Below are 25,590 nucleotides of genomic sequence, written 5' to 3' on the forward strand. Positions count from 1 at the left end.
GATATCAAATAGTGACACACCTTCACCACCACCCGGCTTATCAAAATCCAATTCAGTCATCCCCATCAGTTCATCCAATCACAGTGCACGGTCTCCCTTTGAAGGGGCTATAACAGAGTCACAGTCTCTCTTCTCGGACAACTTCCGGCACCCCAACCCTATTCCAAGTGGACTCCCTCCATTTCCCAGCTCCCCACAGACTTCAAATGACTGGCCGATGGCACCAGAGCCACAGAGCCTCTTCACATCAGGTATAGTATTAGTTAGACAACCCATGCACACAATAGCTTGAAAGAATATCTTCAGGCGCTTACATTTACTTACAGTTTAGCATGAACTTGACAGTGCTGCTCAGTACTGCTCCAGTTTAAAGAACTTGTGAAAATGTCACAATTATTATTTTGTAAAGTGCTTTACTTTTTTCATAGATGGTGGAAATGTAGATTCAAAATAAAGATTCAAAATAAATAAATAAAACCTTACATAAATCATATTTTGTGCTTGTATGCATATGGTCATTGATGCTAATGAGCAGTCAGACCAATAAGAACATTTTGCTTAAAATTACAAGTGGTGAGACATTTTAATTAGTAACTGAACAGTTCTTCTCAATCTAGAATTATCTAGCATCTAGCAAGGAATATATGCAGTGGAAAGAGTGGTTTCTTACATTTAAAAGACGAAGAAGTGCTACTGTAATGTGTTGCAGAAGGTGGATGGGAAATTCATAGGGTTGGATCTTGAAAACCATGAGGTGCTTCTGCCAGATTTTTCAGCAACTTCCCTAGTAGGCCCCACACAGCCTCCACCTCAGTTTTCTGAAGGGGCTTGTTACCTTCGGGAGCAGCTTTTCAGGTGAGACAGAAATGTGAAATTCCCAAGTAGAGGATCAATTTAGAACTATAGGGAAGAAAAATGCAAAGATAAAGAAAGTTGCTTTCTTGGTAACTGTACACCACTAGAACATAAAGGGTATTGTGAGCTTTAATCTAAAAACCAGTTGCCCCTGGAATAGGATTCCCCAACCTGTTACTCTCCAGATATTTTGGACTACAACTCTCAGGACCAATGGGAATTATAATCCAAAACATCTGGAGGGTACCAGCTTGGGGAAAACTGCCATAGGAATGAGAATAACCAATTATTGGAAAGGGAAATCGGTCAGTATTTTGACTCATATTAAGCTGGGGAAAATGCAAGTTTGTCGTTAATAACCTGTTTTAAATCCCACAGAAACCATCCCAGTATCCTCGTCTACAGACTGGCAAGCGGCGTTTGGATTTGGTTCTTCCAAACAGCAAGAAGATGACTTGGGGTTTGATCCCTTTGATATCACCCGCAAAGCCTTAGCAGACCTGATCGAGAAGGAACTGTCGGTCCAAGACCAACCCTCCCTCTCGCCCACGTCTCTCCAGAACCCTTCCCCACACACTACAACCGCCAAAGGGTCAGGCTCTGGATTTCTGCATCCTGCTGCGCCCGCAAATGCCAACTCTCTCAATAGCACATTTTCAGTCTTGCCACAGAGGTTCCCGCAATTTCAACAGCATCGAGCAGTTTACAACTCCTTCAGTTTTCCAGGCCAAGCCGCTCGCTATCCTTGGATGGCCTTCCCACGCAATAACATCATGCACTTGAACCACACAGCAAACCCCCCTTCAAATAGTAATTTCTTGGACTTAAACCTCCCACCACAACACAGCACAGGTCTAGGAGGGATCCCTATAGCAGGTAAGTGCGCTGAGAAAGCATCAGTGAGCCTTGTTCATGCCTTCAGCTTCTCTAAATCAGAGTAGCGAGAAGGGGTTGATGGTATTTGGTACTGGAATTGATAATGTAACTATCATGATGGAAATGTGTTTTTATGCATTTTGAAAATGAAATGTTTAGCTTGGAATTTAGCCTTATAATGAGCTTTATAAGGAAAGTGGAGTATCATATGTCCAATCATCCTTATTTCAAAAGTGATTTTATGATTTACATTGACAGTCTTGATCATGCTGTGGAGTTGATCTTTATTTTAAATATATAGTTTACTTAATTGCATAAATAGATTACATTTTAACTTTTTTAAAAAAATGAATTCTTCAGTCCTGGTTCATGATGCTTGGCATATATGGCAGGAAAAAGCTATTTTTTATTTATTTTTTGAAGTATTTGTATACTGCTTTCATACAATATATATCCCGGGGTACTAGCACTTTCCAAAGTCAGCAGAATGGATAACTCAGTTACAGTGATTAACATTCAGTTTCCTTTTCACTCCTTTTTTTAATAATCTAAAATGCCTGAGAGAATAAAAATGCCCCAACCGGATGTCTGAAAAACAACAATATAGGCACCAGATGAACTTCACTGGGGAGGGAATTTATCAACCAAGGTGCTGCCAATGCAATAGCCATTTCTTTTCTCTCCATTGCCATTTGAACTCTATCATCTTCAATTGTATCTGAAATCTTACATTGATGAGCCAGTAAATTTAAAATTGTGCAAAAAATATTCTTTATGATCCCGTATATGAAGCCATCTGACACCTATACCATTCACTTTAATCCCTTGCCCTTCATTTTTGTAACATTTCACTCCAGCTGGCATTATTGTTTCCCGCTGGAAGAGTGTACTTCGTAGCTGACACACACAAGACTTTGTGGCATAGCAAGCATCGCTTCATGATAATACCTTTTGGAATTTTAGAGCAAACTTCAAGTAACCTGTTCCTTCCATCATAACTTGCAGTGGTCTTCTCCTTGGGATGTTTTGGGTTTACAGACCATATCTTAAACAGTGTGGATAATATTGTTCAGTAATAGCACCTTTTTATTTCTGTAAACTAGTTTTCCTGTGCTTTATTTTTCTTGGATACTGTAACAATTATTGTTTTTTTTCTGTTCTCATTATGATTCACTTAAAACATTTATATACCATCCATTTCTTACTGATAGTGACTGCTTATGTTAGTATTTTGGGAATCCAGAGGATTTGCAGCTTATCATAAAATCTGTAACATGGTCACAACACCTGTCTCTTCATTCTGGTTACAAAAGCATTTCTTTGGCACTTTAGTCTTAGTTTTGACTCTGACTTAGATATATAGTTTGAAAATGGAAAAAGCTAGTAATTATGTCAGGATATAAAAACATGCAGAGAAGCATTTCAGATTCTCCATGTGACCCAGAAAGATGTCCGCTAAGGGCCCTCCCATTCATATTCCATTAGATAAAAGGGGCCATCACTGAACTTAACAATCAGCTGTGTTAGTGTGGAAGTGATGTTTGAATGTGTGAAGTCTCTGAACTCTGGCCTAGCCTGAAAAATCCATTTCCTGCTCTTCAGTAGAAGAGAAGTCTAGAGCGGTGGTTCTCAAAGGGTGTGGCACATCACACTGGTGTGGCCAGAGAAGATGGCAAGGGTTGCAGGAAGATTCAAGGGCAATCAAAGAAACACTTAACCATTTCAGTGTAGTATTGTGGAGTATAGTATTCATTCATTCATTTCATTTATTTGCAAAATATGGATAGATACCTTTTCAAAATCAAGCACTGCCAGGAGTTGTTTCTTTTTGTTCTCCAATTTATTTCTTATCAATAAAAAAAATCAGTGTGGCGTGAGCAAATTTTTTATTTTGAAAGTTGTGGTCCTGAGAAAAAAGTTTGAGAACAATGAGTCAAAACCACCTTCTAAATACGTGGTATATTCTGAAGTAGAATGTTGTAGTGTAGTTGAATGAAATATGTTTCTTCCCCCTTTGATTTAGTAAACATTATGCTACTTGTAAAATTTGTTTCTTTCACTCCCATGTTTTTTCTTGCAAAAACTCTGTGGGCTGAGAAAGACTGGTCTAGTGAGCTTCACAGATGAGTAAGGATTTGAATCTACTGCAATTCTTTGACTACAGCACACAAACTCTTTAGGAACTCTGAACACAACCTACAGAAAACAGTATTTGCTAATTTACTTACTTAGATTCTTAGCCTGTGCTATTCAGAGGCTTGATTCAAAAATAGATCTTTGAAGCTCTTTATTGTAGTAGTGGTCATAGTTGCTTTAGGGATGCTAGAAGACTAAAACAATGCAACTGTTATTATGAAGTATAAAGCTTCTGCAGTAAGTTGTACCAGGGACAGGCAAGTTGGTTGTATGGCATAAACAGCTTGTGCTGAAAAGCATTCATCTCTTTATGCGTGCATGTGAAAAGTTTATCAAAAATGAAAAGCCTGGGATTTCCAATTAAGTGTAGTAAGTTTAGTAATTGCTAAGGCAACTTGGAAGTTGTGACTAGTTACCATTCCTTGCTAGGTTATGGATATTTTGATGTTGAAAACATTGTTTCTAATGAGCATTCTAGCAGCTTTCAATATCTTAACTTTCTGCATATTGTATTAACCTTCCCCTTGATTCTCTTCAAGAATGTCTTGGCTTTATGATGTATGTGCCTATTAGTTTTCCATTTATGCGCTCCATTTTAGGAGAAGACAGATGTCCTTAAATAATTACCGTATTTTTTGCACCATAACACTCACTTTTTTCCTCCTAGAAAGTAAGGGGAAATGTCTGTGCGTGTTATGGAGGGAATGCCTACGGATGGCGGGGGGATCTGCTGCAGTCGTGAGCAGAGGATCCATGGTTCCCCTTCCTTTCCTCCTTCGTGGCTCGCTTTGAAACAGCAAAGAGGGAGAAGAGCCTCTGAGTGGGGAGGAGGGAGGGACAGAGAGCCTGCTTCTTTAAAGGAGCAAAGCGGGAGAGGAGAGGAGCCGCCTACACAAGTGTAAGCGGCTCCTGTCCGGTTGGCTTCTTTAAAGCAAGCAGGCTCTCTGTCCCTCTCTCCTCCCCACTCAGCTCGCTAAATAGCAGCAAAGTTTTTCAGCTCGCTAAGCTGGGGATGAGCGGGGAGGAGGGAGAAAAGCAGAGCCTGCTTGCTTTAAAGGAGCAAAGTGGGAGAGGAGAGGAGCCTTCTCCCCTTATACCCCTCTTCTTCATTATTAGCAGCATCCTACTCCACCCACCACACATGTGCTTCTTCTCCCCTTAAACCCCTCTTCTGCATTATTAGCAGCATCCTTCTCCACACACCCCACGCGTGTTCCTTGTCCCTTGAGTGCTTTTCCTTCCCTCCCCACTTAAAACGTGGTTACAAAGCATGGATCCTCAGGATTTTTGCACTGGGTCACCCTAAATTCACTGTCAGATCACATAGCATGTCCATGGCTACATCTTGCACCAAAAAAATCACGTACCCACTGTTGCCTGGGGCTGCAGTGGTGCAAAAATGTGGTTACAAAGCATGGATCCATATGGACCCTCAGGATTTTTGCATTGGGCTACTCCAAACTCACTGTCAGATCACATGTCTGTGGCCACAGCATGAACCACAAAAATCATACATCCACTGTTTTGTTTAGAATATTTTTTTTCTTGTTTTCCTCCTCTAAAAACTCTGTGCGTGTTATGGTTGGGTGCGTGTTATAGAGCGAAAAATACGGTATGTCATCTCTGACAGAGCTTCTACCTTTCTGAGGCATAATATGCATGAAATATTTTTTGCTTTGCCCTTCTCCTGAATTTTGCACCTTTCTTATTGGATGAAAAATCTTTCTTGGCTTTTAGATTGGTCTTTGATGTACTTACTTTTTTAACTAAACTATATATTTTATTTACAAATGGTGGACATCAGGCATCACTGACTTAGCCATCAATGTGAGAAAGCTATCTTCAGATAGTTTAACAAATATTTTAGTAATTATTGACTTCTTTTTAAATCATAGGAACAGTATTTCCCAGTGGAAATACTGTTTTCAGCAGTGCTAAATTTGATTACAAGGGCAAATACACTGAATATGTTATCTAAATTACGTCATAATATAATTAGGAGTTGCAAGAGTTTTTTATATTAGTGTGGGGATTTTACCTGCTAATTCAGGGTCAATATGCAGAAAGAAGGAATTTTTTTTAATTTGCTGTTGAATTTTATGTTGGCGAGTTGCATAGTCTGTGCTAGTGAACTCTCAATGTTGTTACATTACATATTAATTTTATTTATTAAAAATATTTATATACCACTCACATGCAAAATTTCAGTGCGGTGTACAGCAGGATCTACAAAAGAGATAAAATACAATTAACAGCAATACAGAATAATTGTAAAAATGACTGCCTCATCTTAAAAGTGTAAACCATTGAATAGGACTGGCAACACATAAAAATCTTCAAGAGATGTCTGAATCTTAGAAGTGAGGATGCCTGCCACATCTGCTGGAAGAGAATTCTCCAGTGGGGGACCAACAGCACTAGATGCCTAACATCTCATCAAAAGCAGTCGGGCTATTAAAACATGGGGGACAACTAACATCACTCCTCCAGATCCCAATGATCAAACTGGCATATAAGAACTCAGTCAGCCTTTAAGGTACTCAGAATCCAAGTTGTTCAGGGCCTTCTATATTAATATAAGAGGCTTGAGCCTTGCCCTGTAACATGGGCAGCCAGTGCAGATATTTTAGCAGTAGTATTACATGTTGCCCACCACCTCTTCCCATCAACTATCTTAGGTGCTTCATTCTGCCCTAGCTGGAGCTTCTGGATCAATCCCAAGGGTGGCCCCACATAGAGTGCATTTCAGTAATCTAGTCTTGAGTGCATGGTCTATGATGGCCAGGTTATCCCCATCCAGATATGGCTGTAGCTGACCAGGTGAAGCTGGTAAAAAGCCCTCCAAGCAAAAAAGGAAACTTAAGGCATTGGTTGACAAAGATGTATTCAGCTGTACCTCCAATCTATGTGCCTGCTCCATCAAAGGGAATGCAAACCCTGCCCTCCAGGGACAAAGCAGTGCCTGGTGGAATCCTATCGCATAAGTGCTAGGAGGCCAAAGTCACTCTCTCCCCACTCCCCAGTTCATTTCTGGATTTGACCATGCAGGTAGGAACGAAACCATTGTGATACAATGCCTTTTGATACTCATCCTGCTCAATGGTGTCAAAAGCCATGGAGAGATCTAGTAAGAGTAATAAGGGTCACACTTCTCTGTCCTTCTCTTGATAAAGACCATAAATCAGGACAATTCAGTCTTAGAAGCAGGGGACACATTGAAGTGAATCCAGATAATCAGTATCATTCAGGAATACTTGGGAGTTGCTCTGCCACCACCTTTGGCACCACCTTCCCAGAAAATTAGCCCATTATGTTTCTACGCTCTTCCAGTGTTGTATCATCATTGACTTTTGTGAAATGTGTGGACTGCTTCAGAAGATAATTAAATGGCATCAGTCTTGCAACTCACCCCTATGGAGCTCCTCGTGTAGAATATGATGCGACTTCCTTCTTGTTCTTGAGTGCAGCTTTTCTTCCAAAGGAATGACTAAAAGAAGTATTGGCTGTTTTGTCAGTTTGTATTATATATATATGTACATAGTGTTTTATAGTTCTACCTGTTTTTTAAAATATTCACTTGTATAACACATTTGTACCCCGCTCTTCAGCCATAAAAGCTCCCAGAGTAAAAAGCAAGGCATTTGCTGCCCACAGGCTTACAATCCGAATGATACAACACAAAAGGACAAGTGTTGATCACTTTTTAGATGTCAAAGCAGCTGGCCCATGTATTTAGTCTCAATGTGTAACTCTTATGTTATTGTGAGCTTGCTTTACTACACTTTAGGGACCTTCAATGGAATAGCTTGCCTATTAACAGATTAGAAATGAACTTGGTTTCCAGTGACTGAAACCCAGCAATGTCCACTAGAGACATTTTGTTTTTCTGGTTCATATTTTTCAAGCTTCTGTTCTGAGTTCTGACACTTGACTGGAAGCCTTCCTAGTTAACATCTGTTAATAGCCAGGTGGTCATGTTCCAACATCAGTGTAAGCTACATATGTGCAGGGTTGGATGTTTGCTGAAGACATTGCTGCAGTTTATAGCCACAATGCCATTGTATGTCATGATCTCTAGTAATAGAGGGGATGCTGGCATATCGTTTGGACCTCCAAAGGTGAGCTGGGTCTGTCATATATTGTCCAGTAAAGTATATGCACTGGACCTTGCATTCATTTTACATTAGACTATTTATCTCTGTTAATTAGTTCCTTTCCTGTCAAGTTAACACAATATTATTCTATTCTATTCAAAGACTTTAAGGTGATTCACATTGCCATGCTTTGCATTTGCATCTTTAACATATGCTTAGGATCTGAATTGATTGAAAATATTAGATACTCCAGCAGGCTTTCTTGATTTCATTTCCATTGAGGGACCAAGTAGGTTGGAAAAAGGAAAGAACACTGGTGAAGATGAGGCCCAAGTTCTTACAGAAATATATTTTATTTCCTGTTTTTCTGTATCTTCTATCATCATTTCTGCCAAACTAAAATAAAAGTGAAAATCAGATTATTGTGTTCAAAGAGTCTAAGTAAAATTAAAGCATTAAAATTCTGAGCTGAACAAGAAGAGGGCTTCCCTAGGCACAGTTTTATCTTTAGTATGATAGTTCATAAGGATCATCACCATCATACCTGTTCATTTTATGACCTTTTGTGTTGATACCTTGTCATGCTCGCTCTTGTCTGTTTCTGCCATTTCTCCATTGCCAGTATACTTAGCAAACATTTAATTTAATTATTGCTGTTAGGGAAATTACTGTGCTCAAACAGATAGCTAGCCCACAAGAGGGCAATCAGTGAGGATGTTTTATTCTCACGACTTCCCTGTTTCCTCCCACAGAATGTTGATTTATTTGCTGGAATATATGTGTCCATATCTTATGAATGTGACAGTACCTGTCAAGAAAGTCCTGTCACTTTGGGGGCATTGCAGATCAAGAGCAATGCTTAAAAATTAAGATATTACAGCAGAGCTTTAGAATAGAACTAGCTAGTAAATCTAGTTACCAGCACATAGAGATGTTAACGGAGAGATCACTCATTTTACTCTGCTATATTTCTATCAAATGTCAGGTCTAAAAATGGGAATTGATTACCTCCCAATAGCGAAAAAAGCAAAAGCTAAATTCTGTGTTCTATTCTTTATAGTCCATGTTCTGTTTATCTGACCTTATGAAAAGCGGAATCTGGATTCCAATCTTTGCTTACAGAGCGCAGTGGTCCGCTGCTCTACATAATGGCTTAATAATTGTTACTAAGCACACAGTAGTGTTTAGGCCACTTTATTTACAAGTCCCTGAAGGCTTCGGTCATGATCCAGAGCTGCACGCACAATTGACTTACTTTCTAAGTTTCCCTTTCAAGTACTCCCCTTGCTTTACTTAAAAACCATTTCCGCAAAGTTTGGATGTATTTGTAAGATCTCTTCAGCATTTCTCCAAGGTCCCATTTCAGTTGCTCTCATGCCAAAGCACGTAACTTGTTTCTAAACACACTTAAAGTTTAAATGCTCTAACAGCATTTGTAACACACAACATATGTGGTGTGTGTGTGTATCCTGTCCATATTTTACTTGGATCACAACCTTAATTTAGAATTTGCAGGGAATGTTATTCCACACCCCGAAACTCTTCCCCTTTTCTGAAACTCTTCAGTTTGAATCGTAATAAATGTAAAACGCAACATAAAATCAGAATGACATATTTAAGGGTATGTTCATTGGTTTACAGAGTAACTGTGATGATGCAACTAAACTGTGGTATGAGAAAATATTTATTTCTGCTCCAGTGCATTTGGGTTTTTTAAGTGAAATGCTTTGCTTTTCCTGTTCTCTAAGCTGCTTTTTTATATTAAGCAACCTGTATACTTTCCAAGTCTTGTACATATACAGCGGTATCTCAGATTACTCATTTGAACTTCAGTATAACTAAATCCTAAACTAGAGATGGGCAGTTGATGGGCCACAGTTGTGTTTTGGACAGACTTCCCAATCCCAGGAAAGTATGTGTATATAAAGATATCTGCATACTAGGCCTTAGTCCTTTTCCCGGCATATCTTTTCAGACCTTGTTAATTGCTGCTGCTTATGCTGTATAAATACCAAATTCCATATGAGTTGACAGTTCATAACTACTTCAATATTATTAGATGTCAACATTGCTGATATTAAGATTTATAAGGAGATAGTCTAACAAAGGAAAATTACAATGGCATGATGGCTGGCTCAAGCTCAAAAGCGAAGACACTTTCTATATGAATATGAAATGGCATCTTTATTTTGTCTTGATGATGCCTAGGGGCTTTTAAGGGATTTTCCTGGGTTTCAGTTGTGTGACTCGGTTTCATAGAGAAATATATAGTAAGGAGGATTTCCTTATTTGATAATCTTACTCAAAATGATGCTGTCTAAGAGAATTAACAGTATTTTGCGCATCATTCACTGAAAGAGAAGTGTACATCTGAATTCAGCTTTGGTCAGGTTAGTTCTAAGGGGCACCTAGGTTGTAGATCTGCTCTGTAAGGTGCTGGAGAAGTGTCCCACTATCCAGCTGCCTGACAAATTCTGAAGTAGAGAGCTAGAATATCAGAGTTGGGCCTTTTTACATCTAGAGCATGTACTTTACACTTTTGCTAAACTAAACTCAAACCCCATTTCAAAGGTCTGCTTATGTCAGTACATCCAGGTTGCTATACTACCATGGAGGAGTTTGGTTCCGGAGCCATGTAAGCTTTTATTGTGACACTCTTACCTATTGGGATATTTTCCTGTAAGACAGCATCATGTTGTGTTTTATTGATCCTAGTTTAAAGTGAAAGGTGACACAGGTAAGCAGTATTGGACTGTTTAGCTATGTTACACCGTAGAGTAACTTACAGAATTGAATTGTCTTTTTTATCATTTTAGATGTCAAAATGCTTTTGTTATCTAATGAAGTTCTTGCCAAATATAAAGCTCAAAGACTACCTGGGAACAGGTCCCAGAATTAAATGTCTACATTTACCATGAGAATTGAAGGGCAAAACACTTCAAAAAGAGAGCCATGAAATGCAGAATAGCTATCCAAAAATGGTGATGGCTGCTTGCTGCACGTATGTAGCAGTAGAAAACAAGTGTTTTCTACAATGTAACTTGTGGAGCAGCTTTCAGAATTTAGTACAAATGTACTTTACGTTAAAAGTCTCCTTTATCTGCATATCTGCTAAGGGGGTTTATATTGCTAATAAACATTTTTTGTTTTGTTTGTAAAGAGTGTATTGTTTGAAAAGATTGCACAAACCGCCAGTGCTGGACTGCCGGCGCCTTGTCTGTTTTTCCTATGTTGATGTATTTTAAAACCCCTATGAAGCTTTTTCAGTACATTAGTTGTCATTGAAATAGTAATATTGAAGAGAAATATTTTTAAATTATTCAGTTATTCCAGAAAAAAAAACTTTAAAGCTCTCTGAGATGCAAAAAACAGAACCTACTGAGTACTAAAACCCTTTTCTCTGTGTGAGCATACCACTTTGCTCTATACTGCTGGTTTATCTCATTCAGTATTAGCAGCAACATCTCCAGGGTAGTGTTTTCTCAGCTCTGCAGTCTGAGTTCCTTGAGATGTTGGGGATTGAACCTTCTGCATGCAAAGCAAGTCCTATACTGCGGCCCCTGGCTCTCCCTGGGCATGGCAGAATACAGGGCGTCATACTAGATTTTCATTTCCTTTGGACCAGTCACTTCCCTTTCATTGGTTCATAGTCTTAGTCCTACAAAATAACTGGCCATGCAAAACCTGCTTATTATCAAAGGAGTTTCCATGTACAGTATGGTATGTACCATATTTAATGGTATGATGTGTTCTTGGTATGTTTAATAATGGTATGTTCTTGGCGGAATAGTCAGCCCTGGTCTGTAGGGTGAAGACATCAGGTGTTAAACACCATCTAACCCCAGGATCATTGGGTGGAAGAGTGTTTGAAATGTAATTGTTTCTGGAATGTTTTTAACTGAAACTACTCAGTGCACAGAGCAAGCATTGTAAAATTCGGTAGAACCTAAGCTCTAGAGGAGAAAACTAGTCGAGAGTAGGAGCCTATGGATGTTCCTGATGGTTTAACCATGGCTAAACAAAAGAACTGTTCCTAGAATCACTTATCATGAGCTGCATTCCCCTCTTTGCAGGAATACTTACTCAGCAGCAATAAAAGGTGGGGCTCAGTCATCCTCCAGAAAGTAGGAGACAAAGGAGAGCATGATCTCTTACCCTATTCATACCAATTGACTATGGTTAAACAACTGGAAAAGTTACATGTGCATTGTCAAGAAGTGTGGAACGAAGCATAACGCTGGCCATGAGTGTGAAATGAAAATTTTAGCCTCTGCAGAAATTGGCAGCTGGCCAGTTTACATGGTGAATCTAGAGCCATCAGAGGTAGTATGCATAGGGAGTGTGAATGAACCAGAACCCTTTCGGTCTTTTCACTGTGTGCCAGACCGGTGTACTCCTATATTTCTCATTTTTACAGAAGTCAGTTTGAATAAGGCATTGCTAACTAGTGTTAACTTCCACCAGTAGTAACAGCTTTTGTTGTGATGCCTCCTTTCCAAAGCTCTTGGGTTATTTTTATTTTATTATATTTTATTCTTATTTATTAGACTTATATACCATCTTTCATCAAAGGACCTCAGTGTGATTCACAAGATAAAAATAGATGCTTTAAGAGATGACAATAATCATTTTAACTTGGAGGAATACTTTACAGCTGAATCTTAAAATCTAACTTACTGCAGGTAGACCACGAGATCACAGCCCCTTTAGCATATATATTTTTCATTTTATTTTTTTAAAAGACTTCTATATTCCCTCTGGCATTACACTGCACAGGTGAATTATAGACTTCAGATAGAAGATGAGATGGTTAAGTGCTTTGAATATTTTATAGAAAGTTGGGCCTGGCATGATGTGGTCAGTCAGATGCTGGAGCCCAAAGGGCCCCAGCTGAGTCCACTGCTGCTCTGGGCTGGGCAAAGTTATTCCGTTTTGCCATTCTGCACTGCTGAGGAGCTGGAGCAATGGCTATATACTGTCAGCGCTCTCAAAGTAGTATTGCTTCAGAATAATGCCATAACAGGAAAATGGGTGAGGAATTAAAATAGACTTCAGCGCTCTCTGCAGTCACTCTACTTCTATCTGCACCAAGCAGCAAGGAAAAGTTCTTAACTAAGCAGACTCATAATTCCCCTCATCCTTTGCTTTTCAGTACTAAGGAGCTCTGAGCAGTTGCAGCAAAGGAGCCAGTTTAATTGCTTTCCCGTGCCGCTGATACTGTGTTGATTCCCAGTGATGCTATGTCAGGGACTTTGGGAAGGGATTAAACAGACAGCTTCCTGACTTACTGCAGTTGTTCATAACTCCTCTCACCACTGAGCGGAATGGAGGGAGAGGAATGCTTAAATGGTCCACCTGGGCTGTATAGGGACCCTTTAAAGATTTGCTTGCTCTGGTGGAGTGCCTAGCAGTCTAGAAGAACAAATGAGCTGTCTGTTTTGTGTCCCATATAGCAGCTCTCTGGAGCAATACTACATTGGGGTCGTAGAGAAATGCACAATAACAGCTTCACACTGCATACCTGGTTCTCCTCTCTGAGCCACCACTGCTGTTGATGCCTCTGCTGCAACTCTGGACATCCCTGTCAATAAGTCCATCAAGGGTATGGCCATTGCAGGGGACACTATAGCCACTTCCCCTAGGTCCCCTTCATACGTTTAGCTGGCTTTGGATGGAGTATAAATGTTGGTGATGGATTGTGATAAACCTGTGTCTGTCCTTCATTACCCCCGATTGTGCATGATGGGGGTGGGGGAGAGGTGGGGCGGGGAGGTAAGATTCCCCCATGGAAAATTCATATGCATAGGAAACTAGCCTTTCGGGGAGAAGGCTGGCTTAGAGCCCATCTCTCTGGCGCCTAGTTTTGTGTGCAGGGACTTTTTTTGCATGGAGGAGCAGTTGTTTCAGCAAGCTTATATCTGCTGTCTGAAATGTACAGTTGAGACACAGATTAGCCACCTAATTTGCTGTTTCTTAGAATTAAGTCTTAGGTGTTGCAGGATTACTGTGTCCCACCATCTGGCTTTGGTATAAAGCATCTGACAGTGAAGAGCTTCGAACTATCGAAACTATCAGAGCGAGTTTGATAGTTTGTCGTGTATTCAGAAGTCCTGAATGTGTGCTAGAGAAGGGTTTACTAAAGTCCATTCTCCTATGAATCTGTGTTTGAATTTATTTGAACTAGACTGCTCCAGTCTGCTGGATTTTGGTATGTCGTAATGTATCACCTCATGTCTGGGTTTTCATCTCCATCTAGTGGTGGAAAAGCAGAGAATTGCTACCTGTGAGATAAATATGAGTCTAGTATCTTAGATCAGCTATCTTCAACCCTTTCAAACCCAGGATCTACTTTTAATTCAAACATGCATTTTGGGATCCATTACTTAATTTTTTACCATATATTTGCATGATGGTTGTGCTTCTGTTGCAACCTACCTCGGATCAGTCCACAACTTACTGGTGTCTCCCAACACACCAGTTGAAGATCAGTGTATTTGGATTAATGCTTCAGGATTGGGATTTTGTGCCAGTTCCAAGCTGCTGACAGCCTCGTGAGGAGCATACATTTCTTTAAAAGATGCTTTGACTAATATTTTGATCATGTGAAAACTGAGACTAAGGTTGAAAATGCTCTTTTGCAATATTTAGCTTTCCCCTATAAATTTCTGCCATAGTTCTTGGAAATTCACAGAATTTGGGTCTTTGTGAGAAGGAGGTTTTTATTTCTCCTTTTATTCACCACAGCTGAGGAACGAACAGGGAAGCTTTCCAAGTAAAATTGCTTGAATTGCATGTTGCCATACCGCTTAGCATCTTCTACTGTATTCAAATAAAAAGTGGGTTGTTTGCCCTATTTATCTAATTCTTGGGGGTAAAGAGCAGAATTTTCATTTAATGTGCAGGTTTAGGGGGTGACCACTGAGAAAATAATTAACTTTCAGTAATGATTCTTCTGCTCACTTGGAGTAAACCTTATTGAACATAGACTAATGAGAAAACATGAACAAGGTGAGGCTACATGATAATTAATATTGAAATATTAATATATTGGTGCAGATTATGTTTGAATTATATTTATTAAAGATACAATTAGTCAAAGGAAATTTAAGTATTCTAAAAATAGGATGGTATCAGATTAAGTCATACTCAGACCCACTGAAATCAGTGGACTTAAGTTAGTCATATCCATGTCAGTGAGTCTACTCTGAGAATGACTTGGTTAAATATGCCCTATACACTTCAGTTGAAGAATGTCAATTTTATAACAATATAAAAACCACTGTTGCTAATCTTCATTTAATTAATTGCATCAGCTTAATTTCTTAACTACTTGATCAAGAACAGTTTGTTAAAACACGGGAAGCATTTAGTTTTAAAATATTTCAATAATAAGGTTTGATTTCACTTATTGAAGTTCAGGTACTCATATTCATTTTCAAGATTGTACATTTCTTCCTTAAGCCTAATTTACAAGGAAACAAAACAAATGCCGTCTTTCATTTCTTTGTGTTTTCATTGATGCAAAAATGGATTTCATTCATTAAAGTATTTATCCTCTGTCTCTCTCATTTAAAGTAACTATAATTTAAATAAGCTAGCATCATAAGCCATGGTTTGAAACTGGGTGGTTTTGCAACTGACCATAGTTTGTGTTAAACCGGTATTCCTTGGTTCAGATGAATTAGGAATTTGTGACTAGTTAAAGGTAAATGTTTTCCAAGACTTCTGGCTCATTCATGTCACAATAAACCATGTTGTTGTGATGTTAGAACACCACCATTTTGTGTGTCAACAGCTACTTTTTATTAGTAAACTTGTTCTGCGATCATATTAGCAAGGATTCCTTTATCTAGCCCATTGCCTTTTCTTATATTCATCACTTTATAGCAGATACATTTTTTGAAAGTTGGTGATGCGCATCTGCCTGAAATTCATGTGGTATTTCTGTAACATAGGTGACTTCTGAACAAGTGACAAATTACAGAGATGCTGCTAGAAAAAACATTTTTGCTTAGCAGTTGCAAAAGTGACAAATCAGTATCACATCATGCATTTGTGGATTACACATTTCTCACATCACACCCATTTCATAAGAGTAAATACAACATTGACAGTACTTACCCTGTTTAAAAGTTGAGCTGCCCTAAATATCACCTATTCTGCATTGTGGCTCAGATTCCATTCTGGTTTATAAAGGAATATAACTCCCCTCTTACTAAAATTTGAATACCCTCTTTCTCTTTACCTACCTCAGGAGAAGGGGAAGAACAAACACTGGGGGCAGAATTAATATTTAAGGACAATATTGCTTAAAGTCAAAGATAATCCAGTTAAATATTTTTTTAGTTCAGTACTTAGAATGCAGGTTAATAAAATATATTTGAATAATACCAAAGCCTCACTATGTATTTTTTTGCTTTTGCAATATTGAACTTGGCTGATAAACAAAAGCTATTCCATATAGGCAGTATAGCCTTTCCTTATGACAGTTTCTTAGTTTTACACAGAACAGGTTAACAGAAGACAGTCCCACCATCCCTGACTGCTTGGCCGGTTTGAGTCCGACAATATGTGGAAGTCCCTCACCTTAATATCCTACTGACAGCTGAATGTAGGTCTTTGTGGGAAGGATGCCGTTATAACACTATCTCTTGTGTAGTTGAGGTTTCAAGGAGGACTGTGCCTGAGTTAGCCAATCCCAGAGTCAAGTACTTGAGCACAGGGCTATATGTACTCTTAAATCAGGCATCCCCAAACTCGGCCGTCCAGCTGTTTTGGGACTACAACTCCCATCATCCCTATCTACAGTAACAGGACCAGTGGTCAGGGAGTTTGGGGAGGCCTGTCTTAAATACTTAAGAAGAAAAAAAGTTGCTGAACTAGGGTAACCCTTTCTGAATTCTGCAACCTCTATTATGCATTTCCCTTTCACCTTGTTTCGTTTCTATCATTTATCTGCTCCTAACCATTTGAGGAGAGGCCAGGACCAGTGAGGAGCCCTCAAGCCCCCACTCTACCTCACTAGAAATATTATGCAGCCATATTGTCACCCTGGGCTCCTTTGTGAAGAGGTGTAGAATAAAGAAATTAAACATAATACTATATTTGGTTTCTGAGCTTTCACAAGTCATTGATCACATACGCTCCAACCCTTGCGGTAAAAACAAAGAAGCCAAGGTTCTCAGTAAGCTAAATTCTGAGCCTGAAACCATATTCCTGTGTAGCAATTAATGTTTCTGCTGAATTAATGTGGTTAAGGTCAGCAGGGGAAGGACAGAGGGAATTCATGCTGCAGAAGGAAAGGATGGAGAGGGGAGAGAGAACCTGCCTGCCCACTCCTTATTTGGTTAATGGTAGATAGCAAACTGGGAGTATTATATCTACACCAGATACCTAATTGAGTGCACAGTGCATCTCCCAAAGCCTAGAGGCTGCTTTTTTGAGCACTTTTCAGTATTTGAGAAGTATTTGTCAGTAGTTGAGGACAACCTTACTGCTTTGGTTTAGCCCTGAAGCGATAAGTAGTGTAGACCGCCTGTTTCACGCAACAGTTCCTTTGCAGCGGTAGCTGAGAGGTCACAATTTTTGTGCTTACTCTTACACACCGATACTAAGCTAAAATAGCTTTCATTGGTTTACTAACAACAAATATTGAGCAACCCAAATTATTTCACTCTCTGAGATGGGTGCCGTTTGCCTTTCAGTGCTTGGTAGTCCACTTCTTCTTTCCCATGACTTGAACAGCCTCCAGGATAACTTGTTTGTTAAATATTGACCCCATTTAAATAAATTACTGTCCACGCAGTAATCCTCTGCCTATGGCAGACCATTTTCACTTATTTTGCAATTGATTTGACTCTAAACTGTGGTCATTTTCACAATACCCCACGTCACCTTTCAGGTTTTGCTTTTAAAGTTTGCTTCTTGTGGAAGGGCAGTTATGTACCCTTGGTTTGTGATTTGAAGGCTGCAATAGTTGTAACTTCAATGGGCGGTGAGTGATAAACATTGCTCCTCTTGCTTGTTTGCTCTTTTCCCATTTCTCTCTTGACTCCCATTTCAGACCAGCTCTTAACTGTATATCTGGAAAGGCCTTCATGAGCATGTCCTCATCGGTACATAGTTAGACCCCCCCCCCAAAGGAATATAGACAATCTTCTTGTCAGACATAGCTTGGGTAAATGCTTTTAATAGTGGACCTTTTTACAGATATAGATTGAAATCTGTCTCATGATTCTTGAGGATGTTCAATCAGTTATAGAAAGGCTGTGTACTCTGTCCAAATGCTGTTCACAAGAGAAGAAAGGTGACTCTGGATCACTAGTTCTAGAAAGTATTATCAAGTAATTAATCCTTACTTTGTATTCCCCCCCCCCCCCCAAAAAAAAAAAAATCTGTCTTACCAAAGATGAGGATTTGTCACTTTAAGTATCCAAACAAATATGACAACTTAAAAACAGTTGCAGCATTTATTTTATTTTCAAATTCTGGTTTGGATCCAGACTTGGCTAATGCCTGCAAGACCCACTACCTAAGCAGAGTCCCACTCACGAGACATTTGTTCTGGTGGAAGAGGGGGAGATGACTTTTCAGTTGCCTGCTTCCCCTTCAGCTGCTTGTGTCCTCCAAAAAACAAAAACAAAAAAACCCACCTGCTCCATGTGATTGGAGAACCCTCCAGAACAGCATGGGAGGTGGTGCTGGAGCCTTCAGGCCAAAGGGGAATCAACAAGTTACTTCCTCGTGTTTCACCAGCAGATGAAACCCATCTCAGTCACTTGTAGGTGTTTAAACATAGAACTGAAATAACATACCTACAGAGATCAGCAGAACAAGAAAGCTCAAATAAATTGGGAATTAGTGGTAGTTGAACAATAGATGACCATCTTAGTCTCTGTATGGAAATTCACAAATCAAATGATCATATTTCTCCTTGCAAAAATTTTTCAACATTCTGTTTTTCTAAATACACGTGTCATGTCCAGCTTAACTTTTTTGTTGATTAAACCTTTTATAGAATTTGGATGTGTAATCAACAGTTTTTAAAAACATAATTTTATAATGGGAATAAGCTGCTGTGTCCTAGGATTCATGTAGTCAAGCATTCTTTTGTTAACAGTGTCTACCTAGTTACCTCTGAATCTAATGCTTCCAGGATCTAATACTCAGAGGGGTACTGCCACCGGACATCAAAGTGCCATTTAGTTATCACAACTAGCAACTGTTGATAGGCCTATTCTCCATAAACTTTGCCTGGTCCTTTGTAAAAGTGAGCTAGTCATATCTTCTGGTTATGAATTCTCGAAGACTTGAAGTCTTAGTTGTGTGTTTGACTGGAGTTCAAGGAATGCCATACAAATATTCCTAATATTTCTAATATTAGTAGAGTAACGATTTAGTACTGGTCATTTCTCTTCCCTTAGAGAGACTGAAGCTAGTAGTCCTGTATATGAGTGTGGTTCTTTAGTGTGTCATTCATAACTTCAGAGCAGGTTGGAATTCATCTGAAAAGACTTAGGGATTTCCTTTTTCTTCAGAGTCTCTGTGCTAAAACAGGTTCTCCCTACCTCTGACAAAGTACAAGTGATGTATAAAGTTTTCACAATTCTCTAACCCTGTTCAGATTCTGTAGCATTGTCTTGCATCTTCTTCAGTAGGAAGCTGTTAGAACTTCTTTGGTAAATCTAGAGAGATCTTGTCATTGGACAATGGGAGCTTTCATCTGAAGATGTTGTGTTTTTTTCTTGCTAGTAATGAAAATCAGTGTGTTTTAACCATTGTGGTTTCAACCCTGATTTTCATGGGGAAGGACTTTTCTCCATCACATGCTTAAGTAATAGTGCGTACTATGGCAGCCCAACATTCAAGCTTCATCTTGATTTATCATCATTGCCCCATTCTCTTGATAGGGAATCAGTGTTAAATGCTTAGAGAACCACCATCTTTCACTAAAAACAGCATCTGTTTCTAACTTCAGCTTTTTATTTTCTATCTTTCATTTTCTTTTTTCTTTTTTGTTGATAAATCTCCCAGACAACAACAGTTCTGTAGAGAGTTTAAATATGAAGGAATGGCAGGACGGGCTAAGGGCACTTCTACCGAACATTAACATCAACTTTGGTGGACTGCCCAATGCTACTTCCCCCTCCAACGCCAACCACAGTGTACCAACATCCAACACTGCCACCACCGACAGCCTGAATTGGGACAGCCCTGGCAGCTGGATGGACCCCGCAATCATCACAGGTAACGATTTCTCGCTCCTTCAGCTCCACTGAGAATTACCAAGTGCATATTTTGCACAAATTAATCAATGCTTTTTTTTGGAAGAAAGAAAGAAAAAGCAACTCTATGCGGTGGTCTCTTCCAGCTTCCATCCACCAAACTTTCTAGAGGTCCAAGCATCTTTTTAGGGAAAAACCAGGCATTAGCCCCCTCCATCCCAATATCTGTTGCATGTTCAGCGTCTTCCCAATACATCCTTAGACTTTAGTAGGTTGCCCTGTGATCTAATGGCTTGCCAGTTCTGTGCAATGAAATTCCTTAGGCACTGATACATTAACTGGACTCTTTTTCATTAAAAAGGAACATACTCCACTTGTTTATAAAGCTCTCTTATAAGGCTATTTGTGTTTCCCTTTTAAAGGCTAAAGCATGATTTGGAAAAAAAAGTAGAGGATCATATGGTATCTGGTAGAGCTAGATTGTGAATAAATCTCTGGAAGAATGTTGTAGAAAGCGTGAAAAGTTTTCCAAGGGGCAAATGTTTCTTGTGAAAACTCAACTACTGTTTTGTCTGGAACATGGTTATAACAGTCCTTTGTACAAACTAATAATGTTTTCTTACCATTGCCATTGGTTAGGTTTAAGCTGACCTACTTCACATTTGATGTTCTTGCTTGCTCTGACTTAACCTCTTTCTCCTCCTATGTTTTCTCTTCTTCCTAGGTATCCCAGCCTCCGCTGGAAACAGTTTAGACACCCTTCAAGACGACAATCCGCCACACTGGCTAAAATCTCTTCAGGCTCTCACAGAGATGGATGGCCCCAGTGCTGCCCCGACACAGACCCCCCACAGTAACCCCTTCAGCACACAGATTCCTCTGCACAGAGCCAGTTGGAATCCTTACTCCCCACCTTCAAACCCCGCCAGTTTTCACTCTCCTCCCCCAGGCTTCCAGACAGCTTTCAGACCCCCCAGTAAAACCCCCACAGATCTACTACAGAGCTCAGCGCTGGATCGTCATTAGGAAAAGTTCAAAAACATTAGAAATGCAGGAATTGCCCCACCCAGACTTCCTACACCCCCCCATGGTCCCTCCTCCACATCTTTCTTTCTGAAGAATCCAGTTCCTGATCAAAACTCTTCCCCACCAGCCTCCAAATGCAATGCAATCACAGGGTCATAACCATATCTCTTTTTTTAATTTTATTTTAAGATTCTGCTAAGCCAGTGTTTGAAACACACTGATGAATTTTCTTTAAACACACAAAGAAAAAAGAGAGAGAGAAATCAAAAGTGCATAAAAAGGAAAATATTATTTTCATAAATCTTTTGCACGGAATTACGTTAGCCTAGCAGAAAATGTCAAGTAGGGGGAAATAATATAAAATTCAGAATCAAATGCAGCGATGTAAAAGCAGTTTAATTTAAATGAGAGATTCAAGGTATAGGGGGGAAAACCAGTGGCCTGGCATTTATTTTGCATTCTGTGTGTCAGTATGCAGGGAGATAGCCCCCCACCCCCTGTTTGGGAGGGTAGGACAGTGTTGTCAGTAAGATTTGTCATGAAGTGGGTTGAAGGACAGTTTGCCTGTTGAAATAAACTGACATGTTGCCTTGTTCCTAAGAAGTGGTTTAACAGAGGGATATTTTAAAATTTTGGCTTTAGATTTCAAGTAAACGTAATGTTTTAAAAATATTCACAGATTTAATACCTAGCATATACATGATATAATTATAAGCAGCTGAAACACGAGTGATATTTACTTCAGTCTTTCTGTCTCCTTGTCAGTCTCTCTTTCTTTTTTTTCTTTTCTTTTTTTTAAAAAATCACCTGATTAAGGCACTCTGGGATAGCACTGCATTGGGGCCACATGATCACCATCAGGAGCGCAACCTTTGACGACCTCTGCCTGCAGCTTTTACTTAACCTTGTAGTTTCTGGACGTTTGTGCAGTATTGAAAGACAGGAAAAGAGAAACAGATAAAATTAAACATGGTTATAACCTGACTCTAAAACTAAAAACAAGGAAATGTACCTCTTTCTTCAGAATTAAAACTAAAATCTTAAATAAAACAGAAAACTTGATGACAGCTTTTTGTGAGTTCTCCTTCTTTGATTTTGTGCTCATTTTTGTCAGTTCATGTGATGGGTTTGGCAGAAAACATGCTGCTGTGCATGCCCCATTGGACTGTTGCCCTCTCTGCCCTAGTGCCAACATTAGCTTTTCTGTGCCATATCTTGCCCAGCTTTACTGTATTTTACTCAGTTAACATCCTGCTTTTTGGCAGTACTGTCTCCAGAGTTTTTAAATTTAGGGGAATTTCCAAAGGGGGTTACAAAATTGTTTAGTGTATATTGCATATGGGGGGTTACATAGACCAAAAATATTTATGAGATTGTGTCCTGTATATTCCCACTTTTTGCACACTGCTGACTGTTGATTATTACATGGAACTGCACATATGCATTTAAAATACACCGAGAAATAGGGTTAATATATTCAGAAGAAAGTTCAATTTCTGGTTATTTGAGTTCAGAAAATCAGTGTGCCCTTTGTGCTGTAAACAATAAAATAATGCCTTCCATCACAGCAGCCTGGTTTAGACATAATCCTGGTCTGATAATGTAGGCTGCTTAAACCACAACTTCCAAACCAGGAAATTCTGTTTAAAGGGTTCTCTCCAAACCCAGAAAGCAGGATGGAAGGGGAAGGACTTGAAGGCAGCACAAGGACATCTATATAGTTTGTTCCAAGGCCAAATAAACCATTTTTAATGCTTCCAGTTTCACCCCAGGAGAAAGCAAGAGTGAAGCAGTTTTATGTATTGTTTTAATCCATAAATTCTAAAGTGAGATTGCATATGTGTCTGATAATCCTACATAAAAATATACATCTTGCATTTTGGATCCCACTTAATTCTAACAAAGGCTGAAATCTTACCTTGGAGTCAGCCCAGCCTTTATGTTATGGGGAATATATTGTTTTATATCAGGATGGCATGTCCTATAGAGCATAGTTAGAGCTCTATAGGGCATGCCACCATTATCCACCTCTAAGATGAGGGCTACCTCTAGTTATGGCAAAGTTTAAAGTTGGTATGTACTCACCGTGTGAAAATAAGATTTGCATATTGTGTGCCTTTTTGAGAAAATTTTAACATTTAAAACCCAGGCATTTCTGTAGTTTACATTTTTAATTCGGTCTATACAATTTATATACAGGAGGTCTAACTTTTGTAATGACATTCATTTTTCTGAACATTTTTCTTGAATACAATATTCTATCTCAGTGCATGTACAGTGTTGAATCGCACAGGCCACAAGTTAAAGAAAGTCTCTGGTTCAGATCAGACTTTCAGCCACGAAACACTTTGTGTGGACTTAAAACAAGCTGTTAGGCATTAGCATCTGATTCCATCTTCTATAATGGGGATAATACTCAAAGTTCTCAGCCTGTTGTAAAGACTACTGAGAATGTGTGAAGCATTTGGGCACTTAGAATTTGTGTGTGTGTGTGCATCTGCACATACAGAGTCTTTCCTATTCAAGCTTTGATATTCAAGCTATAAAATTAGCAAATATACTGGATATTCAAAATAAGCTTTCTTTACGAGTTCCAAAACATTTTATCCAGTATGGTCACTTGTGCCTTGCAGCCATAGAGCCATTGAAGATGTTTAGAAAAAGCCATGTAATCTTAGATTACTAATGAACTAGCACTGACAATAGAGTTTACTAGAAAACTGAGTTTATGTAGAATAATCCTTGCATAATGAATGCATAAGCATTTGATACATACTGTGTATAACAACTTCCATGTTTGTTTAGCTGCAATTGATCTACACACCAATTGACTTGCTTGGTATTACCAGAATTATTATTTTTTGGCCCCTGCTTTTGTTTATTGCTTTATACCTAAATTTAGGATGTACATTTTCTCCTCCGACTACATCAATCTGTATATAGATTTGAAAGGAATGGATGACACCCGTTTTAGTTCAATTATAGAAAGATGGTGGTACATCCAGTAGATGATGAATGGATTCTACATCACTCTGGAAAATATAGGTATTTAACCAAGTCCTACAATTCCACTTGTTGCCCGCAATGCATGGTTTGGTATGAGTTGTTTTCTGGGCCCAGAGATTAAAAAGTAACCAAGTAAAATGCATTAACATAAATGATAAACATTCTATTGCATTAAGACAATGTGAATTTCAGAATTTCAAATTCTGTGTCTGAAGGGGTTGAAATGCAGGGACCTGTTCAGCTGCATCCTAGATAATTTTTGCTCCCTAAGGCAAATGCTTAGTCACTTTGTGTAGATGTGACTCCTCACACAAGGTTGCTTCGTGTGTTGTATATAGCTTGCATTCTGCAAATGTAGATAAGTTCCTAGTTGCTGTTGAAAATGGCCTTCTCCCCTGCCAGTTGAAGTGTGTGAAAGGAAGGCTCTCCACACATCTGGATTCTCTCTGTGTTTAAACTTGCTCTGAGCTTGCTGCTAGTGAGGTGCTGTATTCCCCAGCAATAGAGATGTCTTGGACTGTGTGTCTCAAATGCAATTTTTCTAACTGTAGCAAATGTACCCTGTCAGATCCATCATCTTGAATATAAATACGTTACCATTATTACCATCTCTGGTTTTAAGTGATCTCTAGTTCAGGAGTGGGATACTTTTGGCCCTACTAATGTTGCTGAACTAAAACTCAATTTAGCCCCAGTAAGCACAGCACAGCAAACATTGAGCGTTGTCAGTGCAAGCCTTTGGCAGCCTCTCCCTACTGAGATTAGAAAGACACGCTCCTTACTGAACTTCAGGCATGTAACAAAGACTTTCTTTTTACAGTGGGCATCATAAGTGTTCAGGTTTTTGCTGGTTGAATTTGTTTTGTGTATGGTTCATTTTCATGTGCACTGCTTAGGAATGCTAATGATTAAGCAGTATATAAAGTCTCAGGGATGATGGGAGTTGTAGTTCACCAAGATCTAGAGGGTGATAATGTCCCCACCCCTTCTTTAGCAGATGATCTCAATAGGGACTTTCCTTGAGGATGTAGCAAGGTACCACGCTAATTCTTATACCAGTTACGTTTCTGCTTTTAGTGAAATGTCATTGCGCAACAGTCATTACTACCCCTTTCTCCCAGTTGTCCTTGGTGCAGCCTGAATCAATATATAGCAGAAACTAATCTGTCTGTGCATCTTTTCCTGTCCCCATCTTATGACTTTGGGCCTTAACAATTTGCCCTACATTTTCTCCTCCCCACCCTGTCACCTTTTATTTAAAATTCCTGCCTGAATAAGAGATCTGAAGAACTTGAAAAACTGCTTGTGAGTTTTGGTTGATCCTAAATAAGGTAGCTTCTGTGTCTTTTGGTTTTGCCTCCAATAGACCAACA

At 39.2% G+C, this 25,590-nt stretch overlaps 1 protein-coding gene across 13 annotated transcripts in view; it reads left to right on the forward strand.

Moving 5' to 3' along the window:
* The window catches only part of CNOT4 (CCR4-NOT transcription complex subunit 4), a 54,307-nt gene extending 32,029 nt beyond the window's left edge, over positions 1–22,278 (forward strand). For 4 of the 13 annotated variants that reach the window (XM_083400528.1, XM_083400530.1, XM_083400523.1 and 1 more), the window contains 4 exons: positions 2–251; positions 1,234–1,731; positions 19,995–20,207; positions 20,910–22,278. In XM_083400528.1, coding sequence (XP_083256654.1) covers positions 2–251; positions 1,234–1,731; positions 19,995–20,207; positions 20,910–21,211 — 1,263 coding nt within the window. In that variant the 3' untranslated portion in view covers positions 21,212–22,278. The remainder of the gene's footprint in view (position 1; positions 252–1,233; positions 1,732–19,994; positions 20,208–20,909) is intronic. The other 9 variants (XM_083400524.1, XM_083400531.1, XM_083400535.1 and 6 more) reach the window with 3 other exon arrangements.
* The last annotated feature ends 3,312 nt before the right edge of the window (positions 22,279–25,590 follow it).

This window comes from Podarcis tiliguerta, assembly GCF_965153285.1.
Source record: "Podarcis tiliguerta genome assembly, chromosome: 10".
NCBI classification, from domain to species: domain Eukaryota; kingdom Metazoa; phylum Chordata; class Lepidosauria; order Squamata; family Lacertidae; genus Podarcis; species Podarcis tiliguerta.